Source organism: Stylophora pistillata, chromosome 7, assembly GCF_964205215.1.
Source record: "Stylophora pistillata chromosome 7, jaStyPist1.2, whole genome shotgun sequence".
In the NCBI taxonomy this organism is placed as follows: Eukaryota; Metazoa; Cnidaria; class Anthozoa; order Scleractinia; family Pocilloporidae; genus Stylophora; species Stylophora pistillata.
In genome coordinates this window covers 27,458,612-27,479,366 of record NC_142525.1, presented here as the reverse complement: position 1 = coordinate 27,479,366, position 20,755 = coordinate 27,458,612, and the positions used below count along the sequence as shown (strand labels likewise).

The following is a 20,755-nucleotide window of genomic DNA, read 5'->3' as shown; positions in this document are numbered from 1 at the left end:
TTGCTCTGATTGGCTGAATCGAAACCAATATTATGGCAATATTACACGTTTAGCACGAACCTCCTCACTCCTTTGGAAAGATTTACGCTTAATTGGCAAGGTATTATTCACTCTAGAGCCAAACGATTGTAAAAATGAAAACTGTAATCGAAGCAAATAACAAGTTCGCTGTTGATGTCCACAAAGCTCTGAAAAATGACCCGCAATTAATTGGCAAAAACCTGTTTTATTCGCCGAGCAGTTTGAGTATAGCACTTGCCATGACCTACCTCGGAGCAAAAGGCAACACAGCTGGGCAGATGGCCAAGGCTCTCAAATGGGACGCAGTGCCAAAGGAGCAGCTCTACACTGAACAGAAACACTTCCTAGAAGTTCTTCAAGCATCAAACACCGCCAGCAACGAGCTCCTGGTTGCAAACCGTCTTTTTGTTCAGAAGGATTTTAGCCTGGTGGAAGAGTTTGTAGAAGGCACAAAAAAGTGCTACGATGCCGAGACAGCCCTGGTCGATTACCAGAGAGATGTCGAGGGCGCACGAAAGGAGGTGAACCAGTGGGTAGAAGAAAGAACAAAACAGAAGATCAAGAATTTAATCGCCGAGGGATTGTTCACCTCACGTACCCGGTTGACCTTGGTCAATGCAATTTACTTCAAAGGATTTTGGCAAAACCAGTTCAATGAAGAGGCGACTTACGGTCAGCAGTTCTTTGTTTCGGAGGGTGAAAATGTAGAAGTACAAATGATGCATGTTACAAAAAAGTTCAAACATGTGGAAGATGGTGGAGGTCTGGGATGTCAACTTCTTGAGCTTCCTTACCAAGGAGAGGACCTCTCCATGGTGCTGCTACTTCCTCATGATGTTCATGGCCTAGCCAAGCTAGAGGAAGGCCTTACCCACGACAAGCTACAAAAGGCTCTTCAGTCGGTAGCCAAGTCACGCCCTTACAAGGTAGAGGTGTCCTTGCCGAGATTTAAGCTGATGCAGCAGTTTCTTCTTAACAAAGTCCTGGAAAAGATGGGGGCAACAGATATGTTCAATGAATTCAAGGCTGATTTTTCTGGGATCAGCCCAGGTCCAGAGAAGCTCTATGTGTCCCATGTCATTCACAAAGCATTTGTGGAGGTGAATGAGAAGGGTACAGAGGCTGCTGCAGCTACTGCTGTAGTCATGATGGGTCGAATGGCTATGCTAAATCCAATCTTCTGTGCTGATCACCCATTCCTATTCATGATTTGCCACAAAAAATCTGGAGCAATTTTGTTCATGGGCCGTCTGGTAAAACCAGAGGCAGAGTAGCCCAGTGTCATGTCACTGGACATGATGTTGTAAACATTGGTGTTGATGTTCTGGTCTCAGAAGATAAATCAAATAACTTTTGTCCAACTCAAAGAAACTTACTGATGGAGACTGATATATAGGAAAGATCCATGAATAAAGAATTAGGTAGTAAGGAAACATTTTAAGATAAGAAGTCTTTCATTTCACTGAATAATCTTCATTTGATTCTTTATTCTAGTTCCTCACACAATTTTACTATTGGGAAGGAGCGGGGTGAAAAACTAATAATAAAGATTCCCACTGGACCAAACACAATGAATAAAGTACACAGTTAATGTATTTTCTGTGGCCTGTATTATAGTATTAACTATAGGTTATGAACATATATATGAACTCATCTTAACCTTGTATTTGCCACATTTCAGCACTTTAAAATAAAGAGGATGATAAAAAGGGTGAAAAGTAAAGTTGTATTTTTATGGACAGAGCTGAGGGTATACAGGTGACTCCACCCCCACCCCCCTCTTTGTCAAGACAGAGATGATTCAAAACAACATCCACATAATGACACAACATAGCATGATATTGTGTAAGAGTGAGATGCTGGTGTAAGACATTTTACTGAAAAATCCTGTCCACCTCCCTAGTCTTGCAAAATACAAGTTTGAAATTACATTGATTTGAAAGGAAGCAAAGAAAATACACGAGACCTTAAAGACCAAATCTAATCTTCCCCAGTCTACTTTGACCCAGCTAGTTCACACACTCAAACAGTTTTTGGCCTTCTCCAGTCTTGCCTTTGGATGAGTTTATTTGCCTGGATCCCTCAATGGGTCAGCATAACAAATGTGTTTAGGCTAGAAAGCTTGTTTCCCTTACATAAGGTAATAATAATGAAAATACCTTAAACACCAGCATAGAAGTTAGACTTTCAGATAAGCTGTACCTTAAGCTTGTGACTCAAATTTTGGAAAAAAGTTTTCTGAAAAGAAATCACTATTGGAGTCTTAAGAAAGTTGCTACATACTTTTACAAAGTTTTAGTTAGTTTGGTTTTCTGACTTAGACATTTCCAAAAAAATAGTATCAATTGAAACAAATTTCCTGCATGATTTCCAGGTGTCCTAACAGATAAGTCAATGGTGTAGCCAGGGGGGTGCCTGTGACCCCCCCCCCCCTTGGTAGGTCTTCTTTAGAGCAAACAACCTACAATATTCAGGTGGCAAAAACGCCATGACAATATCTTGGCTGTAAAAGCCCTTGATATGGGCCTTCATGCCGCAATAATGACTGAGCCCGCTGATACACACGGGAGAGCAGTGGTGTAAATGGTGAGTAGCCTCTGTGACGCCCCCTTTGAAAAATCCTGGCTACGCCCCTGCAAGTCACCCCTGATTTGTGACAAAAGTTTTGGGAAAAACGGAGATGCCAGTGTTAACAGTAACCATGATAATGATGATGGAAATGATAATGAAAAATGTTAACAATAATGATAACGTTGATGATGATACATGCTCCAAAAAGCGTATGGGCCTTGAAACTTTGCCAGGGCTTTTAGTGGGTGTATAAGAATGGGCAGTTTGGGAATGTGAGGGGGGGGGGAGGGAATATGGACAACTTGTACTTAACAAATCAAGTGTGAAAATAAGCTAAGAAAAGTTACAATAATACAATACAACTGTACAGTCATAAAAACATGGTTCCATTTACTTAAAATATCATTGATGGGGAAATCAATCAACACTTGATTGACAAGAATTCTTCAGTAGACTTCAGTAGACTGCTGATGACTTCCGCTCTGGCTGACGAAACGTAGTCACTAGTAACGATAACAGTCCTTCTCAGTACTTTCTCTCCCGAACGATCGAACTACACGATCACAGAATGTCGTCTTTTCATTAATGGGAATAATTTCTGAGGAAGGTTCAGGGATTCAAGAAAATATTTTTTCCTCAGCGGTGTTAATAAGAAAATGTGTCTAAGCAAATTACTGAAGCAAAAAAATTCAACTAAAATATGTTTGGTACGATGAATATATGAAGTTCATATATTTTAAATATAAAATATGTTTACGTTTCAACGTTTTTCAGGTGAGGGAAACCTATTGTTTTCTTTGAGTACAGCCTTGATTTGGACCACTTTGGAAATAAAATTCCCCGTTTGAAATCACTGAGCTATACGGTAAAGATATATACGCCATTAAGTGTGGTGTGACATGTTTATTCAAGGTTTCCGTGACGTATACCTGTCGCGCACGTCACGTCAATGCGTGACTGATTCAATAAATTTTCCAACTGATTTATTAGGTGCAACCGGAAAGAAAAGCTAATGAAACCCGGGAGGGGAATCGAAGCTAACGGCCCACCCATGTCGAAGGCATGAGAAGATGCTACCCAAACGTATCCACCTTCCAGAATAGGCACTGCCCACTGAGACCGCCCATGACGAAGCCCCGTCCGAAATTCGTAACAGTCTGATAATCCAAGCGCCATCCGAACTTTGACACACAATAATTTTGGTGCCGTTGTTATGTGCGCAACGTTGAAGAATGGACGCCGCTTTAAATGTGGCCCCTCCGAGGAGTTAAATAAACTTTCCAAGTGAAATAAAGGAACAGAAATATTCTAGAGAACTGGCACCATTTTATCTTTGTATTTGTAAGAAAATGTCTATGTTCGCAGAATGGGTCAAATTACGTCCAAACTGGGAATCCGGTGCATTATCCACTGCGCGTCGCTTTCTCACAACCGCGCACCACCATAAATTGTTCAGAGTGTTACAAAAGCTGTGAAAAAAAACGGTAAACTATCAGTTTCCTTTCCCATTAGAATAATTCAGTGGAGGTATGGCTTTTAGTTTTGGTAATCATCAGTCCTCCACCTCATCACGACCGACGAGAATCGGTAACCAAACCTTTTTGACACCTGGTCACCGAGTGCTCGATAATGAGAACAGAGATACTATTACTACTTTGAAGGCTGACTTTCTGCTACATAAACTGAACGAAATACTAATGTTCATCTTGATCGTTGTCGCTTTCTGAACTGCTAGTTTCGCTCTCACTCTTGTAACGCCGTTTCTTCTTTTTCTTCCGTTCGCTTTTATGTTTGTGCTTCTTCTTGGATTTTCGCCGATGGCTGTGCTTGTCTGATGAATGATGCTTCCGCTTTCGGTCCGCTGGCTTCTCTGTCAGTTCGTGTTGTTTTTCACCGTCCTGGTTTCCAACCTCTGTGTTACTTTCACCGGCACTTGGAGACAGTCTGAAATGGAAACAAAGTTACTTCTTCGAGGATGTAAGCACAATTTATTCGATGGGGAGGGAGGGAGGGAGGGAGGGAGGGAGGGAGGGAGGGAGGGAGGGAGGGTGCTCGAACTGGTATCTTGTTGGCAATTCCAACTCTTGGAGACAGTCTAAAATGGAAGCAAGGTTTACTTTTTCAAGGATTTAAGCACCATTTTTTCAATGGGGTGGGAGGGAGGGAGGATTCTCACTCTGGCCTGTTATTACTATTTCTTTCTTATAGTATCACTTGACTAATGAAACAAACGTTTAAGGTTATACGAACAAAGGAGATGATCGCCCACTGAATCAGAGGATTCAAAAACTTTTTCCATAAACGGCTGCCGGCGGTGTAACATGCAGCTGTGCTATAAAGCGAAACTCAAACACGACACCCTGCCCACCACCCTGATGTTACGATGTCAGGGGAGAGAAGCCCAACGAACGAGAAGAAAGTTGCACAAACCTTTCGTTCAAGTGTTTGTTTTCTGTTTCCTCTTCTCTTTCTTCGTTATCACTGTAGCTTCTCCTTCTCGTTCTTCGTTCTCCGTTCTCTTCTTTATCTGTTTGTTTGCTACGTCCTCTTTCCCTACTTCTTCTCCGATGCCGGCCTCGGTAATCATCTCTCTCTCGGCTCCAGTCCTTATCGTATCGCTTTCTGTGCCTGTCCTGTTCCCAGTCTCTATCCCTCGATCTATCTGGCTCCAGATCTCTGCGTCTGATCCAATGATCTCGCCTCCAGCTTCTGTCGGATCTCTCGGAAGCCCGGCCACCGTTGAATGGGGTGCGGGTTGGTGACAAATCCTCTCTGTGGTTGAACTCATCTCCTGGATTGTGGTACACATGTAGGAAGTTGCAGTTTTTGCCTCTCGGACAGCGGTTGCGCCCAAACAGTCCTTTATAAATTGTAGAAGTGAAAATCAATACATCATCAAATAGATAAAATCTAAATATACAGATTGAATGATAGACCAATTTACAACTGACCAACAGAATCAATCAGGGTTTTCATTGGTTTACCTCATTACACGCTGTGATTGGTTTAGAAAAATCTCCTTCTCATTGGCTCCTAGTGATATTCACCTTCGACCTCAGGGCTTTCGTTGCCGGAGAAATTTGCCGGATGAAAAAGCGGTGATCACCGGCTAAATTTTTCGCTGGCAATCTCTTGGTAAAGCACAAAGGGCACTTCTGAGGTTACGCACTTACAATCCCTCGATATCGAAGGCTTTCTTTGAGTCACCTCACTTGAAATTTCAGCCCGCAGCCTAGCCTAATTCTTAGCTACAACACTGCGTTTTAATGGGCCGTTGTCTTAAGATTCACCGTGTTTTTAAGAAATTCAGTCGGAAAACGCCCCCAAAATCAAGTAATGTTGGTAAATGAGAAACGCTTTTAAACCAAATTCCTAATAACATCAGTCACTCCGGAATTTATACCAAAGCCTGTAAAAAAGGTGTCGTTCCTTGCGGTTTTTACGCGAAAGGAACGAATGTAAACGCATCAGTGCGAGGAGGAATGGGCGCTAAACACGCACATGATTCGCCGTTTGCACATCCCTCGTGCTTACCTTCCCCATCCACAAACGCAGAAAGTGAAGCCTTATCTGCAGATTGCTCATAACATACCGCATATTGCTGACTTCCACTTGGTGACGGGAGAGTATTCACATGAGAGCTGTTTTGATGCATACCAACGGGCGTTAAACATTGCATAGGCTTTGGCACATTCCTCTTCACTGCAAATTAAACATTTCCTTCGGCGACTTAACAACAACAAAAAAGGTCACAGAGTAAAACTGAAGACTTGCAAAACGAAAGTTCTACGGTGAGATTTCCACACAGCTCCATGATTCATGATGCATGCAGTTCTTCAATAAAGAACATTGATTAATGTCGGTACCTGGGCAACTCCGCACCCACCCCTCCCCTGACCCAACTGTTGGGTCAAGGGAGGGGTAGGTGCACAGTTTCTCAGATACTGACATAGATTGCCCTACCCCTCCCCTATCCCAACCTTTACTATAGTCAAATGATAACAAGTTGGGGTAAATGTTGGGTTGGGGGAGGGGTGGGTGCGCAGTTGCTCAGATACTGACATAGATGGCCCTAACCCAACATTTCCCGTGACTTGTTATCATTTGACTATTGCAAAGGTTAAGTTAGGGGAGGGGTAGGTGCGCAGTCTCTCAGATACTGACAAAGATGGCCTTTGGGACTTCGCCTTTGTTTTAGAATAGTATTAGGTTATATCGAAATATTTTCAAACAGCAACCGTACATCTTGAACAGCCTCGTTTTTATTTTGCGAATTATAAACATCCTCGTTACCTTCCCGCAATCTAAACCTCGCGCTTGCATATATAAAATGAGAACTCAAAACCGAGTTTTCACTAATTCGTACACGACGAAAAAGATGACTGAATGTACCGGAAGGCCTTTCTAAACAGCAACAACAAAAGTAGACCTAATCTGTGAAACAAAGGAATGAAAGAAACATTTAATAATGAAGTTGAAAGTCTACCTAGAAAACTGGACGTAGACATTCCCTCTCAAATGTGGCTCGAAGTTGCAACAAACCTGTAGGGAAACCGGAAAGGTATGTACAATCACGCTAACAAAATCAAGAGCGATTTCCGAGTGAATGTCGGAAGCCCTCCTGCGCTCTGTGATTGATCTATGACCATCACGTCATCTATTCAACCAATCAAATGTCGTATCAGTCAAGCACTACTTGTTAAAACGCGTTTTCCCGCGCTTTTTGGCTCTTATGCATGACGACATCATCTATTGACAACTTACCCACAAACCTTGTCTAGTACGCTTTCATTTCGTGAATCTCCTTAACTTTGTTGTTGTATTCAATTTTTTTTTTTATTGAGGCGTTTGCAGTACAATTCACCAGTACACACCTTGCAAGCGAGGTCTGGGGGCGAAATTTGGTATTCCGACGTAGACATGCAGATGGCCTATTGGTTTTTGGTCTTTGAAGGCCTTTCCTGCGTTTGTTAAAGCGTTGATTTTGAGTTCAACCAGCCTATCAGTGCAACAATTTTTACCTTAAACTGCACAACAGTTCCAGCCTTTCTAAACTCCGGCAAAGTGTCATCGTAAAACCGCTTGAAACTTTCAAAAGTATCCCTTTCGTCGTACTGGAAATGAAACAGAGATAATTAAGAAGTTGATGGCAAGAGTACTTTTCATTAACTCCTCTCCTAGAAGGGTATTTCGAAATAATGTAGTGCACTTTGCGGGAGACTTGAAGGCACTTTTTGCAAGTGCACCCAATGCGGAAATCAAGGCCAGACCACAACACCGGGAGCTACGTTCCCTACTCTTTGCGAGAAGTGTGTAGGTTATTTAAAATTCTGTGATTCCCTGCTAACCAGCACAAAGAAGACTAGAACGTCTCGCCATTTTGCAGGTGTCATGGCAAAAGCAGCACATTCTCCTCAGTTATTTTAAGACCCTGAGTGTTGGTCCGGTCTAGAACTTGAATCCTCGACCCTGAGCACAAAAGTCCAGCACTCGACTATCTGAGCTAATCACGAGCCTTGGAGCCGCGTGCCGAAAACTCAATGACATTTTGTTTTAAAATCAAAAATGTATATTGTCTTAGAAGAAAGCTTCATGCAAATCTGCTAAAAAAAATTTTGAAAAAGTGTAATTTCGTTACCCGAAGCAATGGCAGACGCCAAAACAACTCAAAAGCCCTCCTATGGCCGAAAATGTTGTCCTAAAAGGTTGCTTAGTTGGTGGCCTAATTTCTTATACATCTTTGTTCGTATCAAGAACATGTGTTGCTACCAATTACACAGAATCTGTGACTACGACTAATCACTTTTCCCATCTCTTTAAACGAGCAGGAATGGAGCGCATGAAAATGCGATCACTATTTACCGAGAGCAAAACGCACCTCTAAACTTGTATCTTGATCAGCTTCATCAAGCATTGACTGAGACAGGCGAATGTCGTTGTACATCCCTGGAATCATTAGAGTCACGCTGGAGCTGGGTCGAGGATGGTGCCTGGAACACCTAAATGGGCAAGTGGATATCAGCAATTGGTCAAGGAACGTGAATGACAACAGAGTATAGAGTATTATTATCCAACTACACTCCATAGAGGACAAATAACGCCGTAGACGAGTACAAATATCACGCGGTATTTGTACTCCAGAGAACCGACTAGACAGGTTTTCTCGCATCGCGCAAGCGAAGTTACGAAAAAAACAATTGGCGGACAATTTGAATCATTTTTCTGACGACGAAGAGTCGGAATGGCTAACGAATATAGATCCAAGTTTATTAGATGAATCGAATAAAGAAAAACAACTAGACGACCAAGAAATTTCTTCATTTATTGAAGAAAATAGAAACAGCAATACGACAATGCGCCAATTCCATACCGCTTAGCATACTTCTGTCCCGCACTCCCTGTAAATAATTATCCGCGAAATTCGACCGCACTGAAATAACAATTTGGCAAGTTGGATAATAAATAAGTAACTTATCAGACGTTGGTTTTACCACACTCATTCAAGAAAGCACTTTAACTTCAGTCAAAAATCACTTGCAATTTCATTAACACCATCCCTGCCATAATGCTAATCTCAACGACGAGTTTTGAAGTATAAACGGGTACCAGTAGAGGTAAATTGCAAAACCTGATAAAATACCGGAAGGCTACGTGCAAAAGACTAACACTGCATCCATGAGGGGAAGGGGAGGGGGGGGGGGTGATCATAAGGATATTACTTAGTTCTTATTAGCCGAGCAGCGAGCAGGAGGTCTGTATGGGAGAATCTTGACCGAGGTCGCCAGTACAGACCAAACGCAGTGAGGTCTGTGCCAGCGATCGAGGTCTAGATGCCGGTCTAGATGGGAAAATCTAGACCGCTTTTAAAATTGATTTCAGCCAACCAAATTCGTGAATTCGGTAGTTCCCAGTCCTTGTGAGACACAGCCATATGGGGGGTCAGCCAAATTTTATCGTGACAAAACCAAAATCCTTTGATCCACCCCTCTCCCCCATAATAAATAATAACCCGTCCCTGAACTTCTCACCTTTCTCCGAACCTACAGGCTCCCGTCTTCAGATAAAACGAACAATTCACTGTATCCTATAACAGCATAGTCAAAATAAACAAATTGCATGGTAGTTTTGTAGTCGCTTCACTTCATACTGTATATCTCTTCACCAACAGTTAGTTTTTTAGCTACGTTATTTAATTATGTTTTAGGCTACATTCATAATGTATGACAGAGGGGGGGGGGGGTGGGGCAGGTGGAATTTTTTATTATCCAAAAAAATTTTCAACACCCTGACCTCAACTCTTGAGAAAATTAGCAATCCCCACAAGCAAAAATTTATTTCTTCTAGCTTCTTTGATAACAAAAATTTGGTATCCCCCCACTTAATTGTAAAAAAAATTTGAAATCCCCCCTTTTTCTTGTATATATATTTTTCCAATCCCCCCTCAATATCACCTGCCCCCCCCCCCCCCTCTGCCATACATTATGAACGCAGCCTTAGTTGTTGGCAAATTTGTAAATAACTGTACTATTGCAATCCTTTGTTCATTCTTGATTGATTTTGCTTTCATTTTTCACTCACTTGTTCTGTACCGTAGGATTTACTGTCACCTGAACGTGGTGCCAGAGGATTATGCCAAGGACCATTAGCCTAAAATTATAGGAAGAAAGGAATAAAAAATACCGAACAGTAATAAGCACTACTGGTAGTACAAGGTGTTTCCAATTTTACCAATAGACAGCTGGTTTTCCGATGGAGAGCATACTTTCTCCAATGGAATTGATTCGAGTGTATCGGACAACTCTTAAAATAATAACTCTTCACTATGACACATGAACATTAAACAACATGCCCTTTACACAACAGCTGTACCTATGTAACTTGGCCTTGCTGCCCATGATAAAAATGTTAGTGAACAGATATAAAAAAAGCCAATGAAAGTGTTCAAAGTGAAAAATTTTACTGTCATCACAATGTTTAAAAGAATTCCTGCCAAACATTATTGCCTAGCACACAATTCTTTTTTATACAGATTTTATCATTTTTAAAGTCTAACAATGTCATACCATGCAACTCTCACACTTCAAGTGAAAAGTCTGGAAACTGAAATTCTAATTGATGTGTCTTTCTGTTTCTACTCCTGCCATCTATTTCAGAGGTTTCAATAACATTTTCCATAAGCAGCTGATGAAGGTGTAATAGGCAACTGTTTCTGTAAGGCCCCTTTCCTCTAGGGGGTGAGGGGGCATGCACCTTCCCCCTTAGAAAAAAATGTAATCTAGAAGCTTGAAAATGTAATTTCCAGCAGCCTGAATATCCAGAGGTATGCTTGCAGGCTAAACAGATGGTGGGAAAAAACTGCAACCATTTTTTCCATGGTTGATTTGGTTGAGTGACAGAGTCATGTAAAACAATGCACAAGGCTAATCCTGATAACAACATAATAAAAATCCAAACTCCTCTGTCATATTCATGTACCTCAGAAGTTGATGGTTTGTCCAACTCCCTGAACAAGGCATCCTATAGGAAAGACGATTCCAAACAGGTTTCTTAAGAGAGGGTTAAGATTCTCATGATAATTTACACGTCAATAAAATACATTAGACATTGTGATCTGGCCAACAGTTACATGAACTATGTCCCAGTTTCCCAAATATCTTAAAAAATGCAACAGAAAATATAATTCAACTCTGTATTGCAGTAACTATTACTTGAACAAGTAGTATGACCTAACGACAGTAACATGAAAAAGGTTGTTTGACCTTCTTGTTAGTATTTAAAAAAATTTTCTTAACATTGCAGATATGGAATTCTCACAATACAAAAGTGTGTGCAAAATTGAATGAATATCATCCTTTTGTTATGACACACACAGTTATAATAATAAAAAAATAATTAGAAAGGTTCTTGAAGGCACATTTAGAATTTAAAACTGGCTTACAGTTACAGACCTAGAATGAAAAGAAAAAAAGTTGGCAAAAATACTGATCACAACAATGTTACCAAAGTAAATTCAGTTCAACCATCAAATGATCGACTTTGATACCAGGGTTGTCATTAGAAAATGTAATGGACCTGTGACCTGAACTGAGTTATGCTTGCATTGCAACACCCTCTCCTAGCAGGATCTGAGGGCATGCTCCCCCAAAGAATATGAAAATTGAAACTCTCTCAGATGTGATTTCCAGCAATCTGGGACATATTTGAGTATCTTTTTCTCAGCAAGACATTGATGCAAAATAAGTTCAAAAATACTTATTTTCTATCTTAGAACACAATTTACAAAGTAGCCGCCAGTACAAAATGGTCTGATAGCCGGGGGATATTTGCCACCTACCAGCCTCTAATAACAACCCTGTTGATACAATTCTAAAGAAATGCAACAGTCAGCTACAATCAGTCTAATAGGTAATCTATGATGTACATTTCTGGTCATTTATCTGAAGCTGCTATCTTTTAAAAGATACAAATATTCTCTGATGCGATAGGCCCCATGTGTAAAGGCACAGCAACTTGCACATGAACTTGGCTGATGTTATTCCACACTTGTTAAGGATCATCAGATATTACTTAATTTCAATACAGTTATGACAATGACAATACATTTTATGCATATGTTGGAATACTTTAGGTAATTACATATCTGAGTTTTATACAGACTAAGAAGATGTTTGACACCAGAATTATAAACAGAGTTATCTTCACAGAAAAATTGATCATCAGACAACCTGTTCTGTTCTGTTCTCATCTAACATCTCGACCACTGGGCAAAGAAGGATGCTGTAAGAGTTTCTTGCCCAATAGAAGTACTGACACATACTATAATAAGTACATAAATGTCATTCTTGTAGGGAGTTAGAGAATTCCAGTTGGGGGAGGGGGGGGCGGGGGGTTGAAACATAAAAGAGAAAGGGGCTTAACCTTTAACTCCCCTGAGTGACCAAGACATAACTTCTCCTTACAATATTGATGCAAAATCAAGCAGACAAGTGATGAGAATAAAGAAAAATATCAACTACGGGATTGTCAGTTGATCCAATCCCACATTCTCAGAACTAGCATCGTTAACATTATATACAGTGCTTTCAATAAAACCCGGCACCCGCCGGAGCTCCAGTGGGTATTCTGTTGTGAGTTGCCGGGTATACTTCACTGCGCTCAAGTCGCAGTCACCACGCTCAAGTTGCAATCAAGTCGCTCTCCGGCAGGTGTTGTACCAAGGTAGCCACCTATTTCAAATCTTATTGAAAGCACTGTATATAGTGAGGTGAATTTTTACTAATGAAATCCTAACCTTTTCAAGATGTGATTACAACATGTAATCACTCCATCCAGCTGGCAGGGTGTACATGTCCTTGGCAGATGAACCCTTTCACTCCCAAGATCTCAATAGCAATTCTCCTTACAATCTGCTATACGATTCTCATGAGTTTGGTTCAGAGAATTTGTTATTAGGTTAACTAATAATCCCCTAGTTGATATTTTTCTTTATTCTCATCAATTGTCTGCTTCAAATTGTATTGATAATTAAATAGAAAGAGAAATTATGTCTTGGTCACTCATGGGAATTAAAGGAGCCCTGTCACTCACAACTTTGTCTGTTATTTCTCACAGTTTGTTTGCTCAATTATGTACTAACATTGCACAAAGAGGTTATATGTGAATCACTTCTAAGAACTGAAGGGTTTACAGAGAGATCCCTCTTATCAGTTATTTATCATCCAACTGAGCTTCCTAGTGTACAAATAATGTGTGAGATGAGTAAAAGTATCTTGTGATATTTGAACTCCAGAGATACCCGTGAAATTCGCCAACACTGAAATAACAATTTGGCATGTTGGATAATAAATCTCTTATTAAATGTTTTGTTGGGTAGTAAGGCTGGGTTTTTTACTTGTTGTTTGTATTTTGACTCACCCTAGGGTTCGTCAAAATACAGCTCCATTAACTATGATGATATCAATAAGAAAAACTTGACTTGAGGTTACTATGTTGGGATACATTCAGTGAATAACCAAATCCGTCAACAGTGATATCACCTCTTTCTCTTTGATTTCTTTTTGTTTCTGTTCTTCTTTGTCCTTCTCCCTTTTCTGTTCCTCTTCCCACTCTCTCTTGATTCTTTCCTACATCACCAGACAATGTTTGGAAAAAAAAATTAACTTAGCAATGGAAAACATCAGCAACAATGACTGAAAATCTTTGCCCTCTAGGATCAAATATGTGTTATTGACCAAGCGTGAGGTCAAGATGGCTGGATATTGGCCGAGTTCTATTTTTTGCATTTTTGTGGACTGAGACAAAGTAGATGGCTAATATCCAGCCATCTTGACTAGTTTATTAGCTTTGCCGACAGGCAGGGACACCGCAATAGCTTGCGCCAATTACTGCGGCCCCAGTAAACCTACCCATCCCACCCCAGGGGAGGACATCCATCACACAGTAATCTCGTGTGTGGGAAATTAACGTCTCCCACCCCTAACCCGGCAGGAGATGGGGTCTACAGTTTATTCATCCTTATCTGAGAAGACTAGGATATCTATTCATTTCTTGATATTATAGAAAGGTAGCAAATTCTCCTTAGTTATTTCAAGACCATGAGTATTAGTCCGGCCGGGGTTCGAACCCTCGACCTCCTGCACATCACAATCTGGCGCTCTAACCAATTGAACTAAGCTTGGTCAGTAAAGGATTTATTATATTACATCTCCATCCCATACATTGTTCAAGAATTATGAACAGAGTACTAATTCAATTTTTTGCATGTACGGGATGAACATGGGCAATCCTGAGTGGCAAGATTGGCTTGGGTAGCCAATCAGAACACAGGATTGGCTTCATCTTGCCCATGGGTGCTGCGTGGGATGTAATAAAATGAGATAATGCAGGGTTCCCCTTTTCAGGCATGAACCTGTAAAATTTACTGCCTGTAGTAAAGGTCTCATACTACTGCCTAAAATTACTTGGAATTCTTAAAAATTAAACAGGTAAAAGGATAACCCTTCCCGTTTGAAAATGTGTTGTACCTAGTAACATACTAACAATAAGGGAGTACACTGTGATGGCCAATAGTAGATCCAAGATTTCAAATGTTATTAAGACTGACAGAAAATAAATATGCTGAATACGCTGGCTTTGATGTAAATCAATAATTGTCCAAACATATTTTTTGGTGTACATCATCTAAGCACACACCTCTTGTTCCAATTTTTCTATCAACTTTCTTTCTTCATCCTCTTTTTTCTTTCGAAATCTTTCTTGGGCAATGGCTTCCCTTTCCAACCACAAGCGATGCTGAGTTTTTCTTCATTACAGTAACAAAGCAGATGTACATGAATGACAGTCAGTAAACAATTCATTTACCAAATTACACAAATTTGAAAGTTTCACACCAATCACCTTTCATCTTCCTCTTCTAACAACTTCTTCTTTTCTGCTCTTTCCTTTGCCTCTAACTTGGCCCTGATAAAAAATCAGTATGGGTGCTTTACTACTAACTTTAAAATTAAATCATAATTTACACCCTAACATCAGTGTGTATATTCTCCATACTGTTCTCTATACATTTCTTAAGGTGCTGACAAGGAGAATTTGTTTAACAATCAAGAGCTTCTTAATTTGGTGATCATTTCCTTTATTCTCCTGACCTTAACATGTGATTCAGGGGTGATATTGTAAGGAGAAATTAGATACTAGTCAACCTTAGGGGTCAAACTGGTTAAACAAAACCTATCATTTAACAAGAAAAGGGATCTAGAAAAAGTGACCACCCCCTTGTTCCACCCCAATGTAGTGTCTGTCCTACATTTCTTATAGTTTTAATTGAGTATTAATTGATATTTTTCTTTCTCCTTAGCACTATTCTGCTTGAGCATGTATTGATGATGAAAAGAAAAACTCCTCAGTGATTCAGGGATGTAGCTAAAAATTTTAACAGGCAGGAATCCAACAATGATAGGCGGGTATTTGGGCTTGGGTATTGGGGCTTGGGTATTGGGGCTTGGGTATTGGGGCTTGGGTATTTGGGCTTGGGTATTTAGGAATTTTTATTCATTATTTCACATACATGAGGTACAAATACCGCTGGCCATTGAGCCTGCAAAATGGATGATGCTATGCGAATGATGCGATCGTCGCACTAAATGGAGTGTTTACAAACCTTTCAGTTCAGGTAAGACAGCAATGAAGATGTAAACAAATGAAATAAATAAATAGCAATCTTCTGACAACATTTAAAAACATTTTGGAGAAAGAAGTAGTGTTTTACAGCTGGAAAAATCACATTCACAGCCGGGTAATTTTCCCGGCTTTCAGCTATTATCTACATCCCTGTGATCATTACTGGGAATGAGAGGGTAATCCCTCTAGTACCACAAGTGATTAACATGTAACTTCTCCCTACCATAATCATACATTATCCAGCAAACAGGTAATGAGAATACTCAGACTTCTCAGATAGAAGCTGTTACCTTGACCTAACACCAAATTCTTGTCACTGACTTACAAGGAAATGTGTGGTAATTAGAGGGGAGAATTAGCAATCAGATCTTTGGAGTTAAAAGTTTATTAAGTGTCAGACAAGAAATCCATCATAAAAGTCAATTGCCTTATAAAAAACACTGAACAAATAAGTTGCTAGACCCAGACCTCAAGGCAAAGAGAGAGGCTGAGTCAAATCTGTACCCTACTTATTTTTCTGCTACCTTGGTGTTCTCACCAGGCTGCAGTCTTGCAGGATTCCCACAAGAAAAACTGAAATGGGGCATTAAAGGCCAAGAAGATGCTCCTGTTGGTGCACAGGCCTCCATACGCAAGCTAGGAGTCAAATGGACTTTGAAACATCTACAGTTAAGTAGGTTTAGTGGTCAACCTAACACCCAGGTATTTTGCTTGTTCTAATGAAATAAATAAAAAAAAAATGATATCAAAAGACCTTAAGTCTCAAATTTTATTGCCTTCATCTTTGTTGTTCCCACAAATGGCACTAAGATTGGCATATGTTATCAAATTATAAATACCTTGTCCACCATATGGGGTCAGTTAGGTACTTTATGTAAGATACCATTTGTCCCCCAAATGTACTTATAAGACTCCTGAAGGCAAAATCCCAGTGAGAATACTACTACCACACTAAAAATATGATGAAACTGCAACTCACCTTAATATAGGATCATTTTCTATTCTCCACTTCTCTGTACATAAAAAGGAAAAGGGTCATAGCTACAAAGTGTAAGTGTCTATCCAAATCAAAACCAACAAACATGGCATAATAATTGTAAGTATACCACAAACAACTCTCAAAAACTTCTCTGCCACCAAAATAGAAAAAACAGAGTGGGAATTTTCAAAGTAACTCTAAATACAACTGCTCTCTCATGATTGTCTAAATATTGCAAAAACTCACCAACCACAGGGAGTTACACAAAGTGCTTTCTGGCACAAATGAATGCCTTATTACCAGTAAATTAAATGCAAATATGGCAGACAACTCAGTCCACCATGATGTATTCCTTTGCAAGAGTCACACTTTCAAAACTAAACCCAATGCTGGAGTAGCCTTGGTGTGGTACAGCTCAACCCAGGCCAACAAAGTAGTCCACCATATTTGCATTTGGTGTGTAAACCTAGAAAAGTAAATCAATCACCAAGCCCCAGTTGCTAGAAGACGGATGATACTACTCTCTAGATATAAACAAATGCCATAATTTCTGGCCCTTTACTTGTGGGTAATCTGTTGATTTTGCCTTTAACACGCGCCACTGCGGGTAATAGGGAGGTGCGGGTTATGTAACAATTTTGAAATCTACTAGCCGTCAAATTGAAAAAAGTTCTCACCTCCCTGCGTTTCCACTTCTGAAGTGAATTTTATTGTATTAAGACTGCCACAAAGTGACACAAAAACATGCCGACTCGAGTTTATTTCACGCATAATTAGTTACACGACGAACAAATGTTTATCAGCACCTGTGTAAACAAAACCTTGATTGTGACAAAAATAGTCCAAGGATATCCGGCGCATCAGTAACAAATTTCCAGTTAACATGAGCTTGAGCTGAAGAGAATTTTCCCGTTTTAAGGGACTTGTTAAGCCCAGAAGAACCGGATATATCAATTTTTTTGAGAAATCAACAAATCAACATGGCGCTGAACAATCGCTAACACAAAATGAGGCCATGAATTCGCATTCTGTCAAGTATGAAACGTTGTAAATTCTAGAGCCTTTTTGTACAAATTTCCTTTGCTTTTAAAGTGTGGGTTATCCACCAGTGTGGGTAATTTGTTGACTTTTTTTTTTTTTTTTGCTGTATGCAATAATCGGCCGGTACGGGTAATCGGCAATGCAGGTAAACAGCCAGAAATTACAAAAATACTTTAGTGGATGAAGTGGTCTAACTATCAGTGTGGTGGTCAAGAGTCATTTGGCAAATTTCCTTGTCAGTAATTAACAAATGGTAAACATCACAGCGTACACTATTGAGTTATGGATGCACGCGGGAGGTTGCTAAGCACGAAAGAAGCGTAAGAGTCGCTCGAGGCGATAGCCGAGAGCGACTCTAGCTTCTTGAGTGCTTAGCAAACCTCCCAAGTGCATCCATAACTCAATAGTGTACGCTGTGGTGTTTACCATTTGTTTTATAACATAACATGGATACATTGTAGCTAAAGAGTTCCCATTTATTTAACAAATCTTACGCGACCAGAAAAAACAAGCACGCGCGGAAAAATAGTCTTTGCATTTGCTCACGTCAACAGCGTACACCCATGGGCAAATGGGGGACGCTAAATTGACCAATCAGAGCGCGCGCTTTACTTTGGTTATGTTATAAAGGCCTATGGTGTTTATACCATAAACAAAATAACACATGGTTTCTTGTTGATAAGGATTTTTTCTTCTTGTGTTTACCTCGATATCTCCTGAGTTCAATGCTTGAAGAGAAGTTCCATACGCACCCCCATGTATTATTCTCTATCTAAAATACTTTTTTAATTGTTAGCAGCGTTTGTTTGTTATTTATGAGTTGCTGTACGTGTATGGGTAGTGCTAAGCTTAATTTACCTTCAAGTTCTTGCTGTTCTCTCCTCTTAGCGGCTTCTTGTCTTTTCTGGCGCCGTCTTTCTTTTTTGACGAGCCTTCTGAACTGTTTGTGGCTTACAAGTAAAGAACCGAAAATATGAGCATTGTAGACTTTGGTCAATGCAAATCAATGTTAATTACGTTTTTCCAACCCCCTGATGTGTGAAAAAGATAATATAAAAAACGCGTTGTGTTTCGGATTAATTTATCAGCAAAACAGCTTTCTGGTTCAAGTACATTTATCTCCTGGAGAAAATTTAGAAGTTACATCTACGATCCTGAGCTTCGCCGAGAAAGAAAACTATCAAGAAATCAAAAAGGAAAACAAGCAGCGAAAAGGCGAAAAATATTAAAATAATTTAAGAGGTAGATATTTTCTACCATGTAATCAAATAAAATTACTATACCTGAGCTTTGCAGGCTGTTTTTGTTGACAATCTTTCTTCGACTCTTCGTCGCCTTCGTTGTCTTCGACCGCCATTTTGAGAAGTCATCGGTACCAAGCTTCCTCTTGTCCACCTCGTTCTGATGATACTAGATCCCAGGATTTCTTCGATTTCCCGGAATTTAGAAGTAGTCATGTAAATGTAACGTTTCGTTGACACTACTCTGTTGCCAAACGTTTCTACCATCCTTTGTTTTGTTTGTTTTTCTTTTGTTTTTGTTTTGCATAATTTTGTTTTATTATATATATATATATATATATATATATATTATATATATATTGAGCACTCTGGCATGGCTTAGACGATACCACAAAGGTTGGGTCGTTTGGGGTGACCGTCTCGGTTCTCCCCCATGATCCTAGCATTAGCACTGCACTGATGAGGCCCAGAAGGCCGAAACAGTACTGTCTGCAGTTAGTTATATATATATATATATATATATATATATATAAAGTGTGACTTGATTTTCGTAGAACAGTGCTCAATACATAGAAGTAGAGCGAAGTATATATTGTGGGAGGAAAAATCCCCTGATGAGTGGGCGACCACGAAACAGGCTTGTAGGGATGAACTTGTAGTTTACTTGTCTTTTTCCTCCCACAATATATATATATATATATATATATATATATATATATATATATATATATATATATATATATAATAGAATAAATGTCTGGAAAGAAAATTTGCCCTGAGCGGGATTTGATGTGTTTGATGACCACTACACTATCAGGACAACCATGCTGGCAACACGGCAATCGAAGATGTGATTTACGTGATCGGAGACGTGGTCTCCCGGGAAACTTAATTTTCAAGGTGACAGGGTAGGGGAAGCCTATAACCCCATATGAAACCCAACTAAGGATCTATTAAAGATACACGACCGAAGTTGACTTCCTAGTGAGCATGCGCAATTGCAACAGGAATGACTCATCCTAGGCTCAATTTGGACATGAAAGCAAAGCTTTGTATGCCAAAGAGCTATATAATATTGGGAGAGGGAGGAATCAAACTATGCTTAAGACCTTGAAATCAATTCTCAATTCGCAATTCGACTAACGATATGTTTTGTGATGCTGGCAGCACTTTACATCTCCCTCAGCATAAAAACCGCGTTAATATACATGCTGGTTGCGAAATAAATCGATCCAATGATTTGCGCAGAAACGGATACGTCCAATTTCCACATTTTTCTAGAGGCAAGCTCTACTGTCAGGATAGCAGAGAGGTGGAAGAGGACGCCTCTTACTGCCTTTTTTTTTAATACTTAAGTATATTAATCTGTTGCCTGAAACCTGATTAACACTTGTTATAAAGACGCGTATACGAAAAAACTCCTTGCTATGCCAATTAAAGAGAACCTCCCCCGAGTGACTCAAAAAATAGTGCTCAAAGTGTTCCAAATGTACTTCTCAACAGATCTGACATAAAAAAAATTGCCTTACCAAGCAATCTGATTTTTCTTTTTTTTTAATCGTTTTCCAAAGAAGAGTCTTACGGCCACTTCGAATTTCCCGCGGCCGCCATCTTAATGGTGTGCAGTGCATTCTGGGCTGATGACGTATAATGGTTGGTCCCTTGGTAAGACAATATTGTTTTACGCCAGTCTTATTGAGAAGTACATTTGGAAACATTTTTAGCG

General features: G+C 39.9%; 2 protein-coding genes across 2 annotated transcripts; one reads left to right on the top strand and one right to left on the bottom strand.

Moving 5' to 3' along the window:
• The first annotated feature begins 23 nt into the window (after positions 1-23).
• Positions 24-1,731, top strand: LOC111335908 (leukocyte elastase inhibitor). Its single transcript, XM_022941906.2, has one exon. The coding sequence runs from the start codon at positions 135-137 to the stop codon at positions 1,293-1,295; it is 1,161 nt and encodes a 386-aa protein (XP_022797641.2). The 5' UTR covers positions 24-134; the 3' UTR covers positions 1,296-1,731.
• Positions 1,732-3,480: 1,749 nt separating this feature from the next.
• LOC111336183 (uncharacterized) lies at positions 3,481-19,201 on the bottom strand. Its single transcript, XM_088727302.1, has 15 exons — positions 19,072-19,201; positions 18,647-18,738; positions 16,748-16,781; positions 14,989-15,051; positions 14,785-14,893; positions 13,629-13,715; positions 11,068-11,109; positions 10,171-10,239; positions 9,621-9,676; positions 8,471-8,591; positions 7,614-7,706; positions 7,079-7,134; positions 6,185-6,294; positions 5,023-5,452; positions 3,481-4,536 (listed from the first exon to the last, which is right to left on the bottom strand). The coding sequence occupies exons 1-15, from the start codon at positions 19,143-19,145 to the stop codon at positions 4,287-4,289; spliced, it is 1,686 nt and encodes a 561-aa protein (XP_088583428.1). The 5' UTR covers positions 19,146-19,201; the 3' UTR covers positions 3,481-4,286.
• Between the last annotated feature and the right edge of the window lie 1,554 nt (positions 19,202-20,755).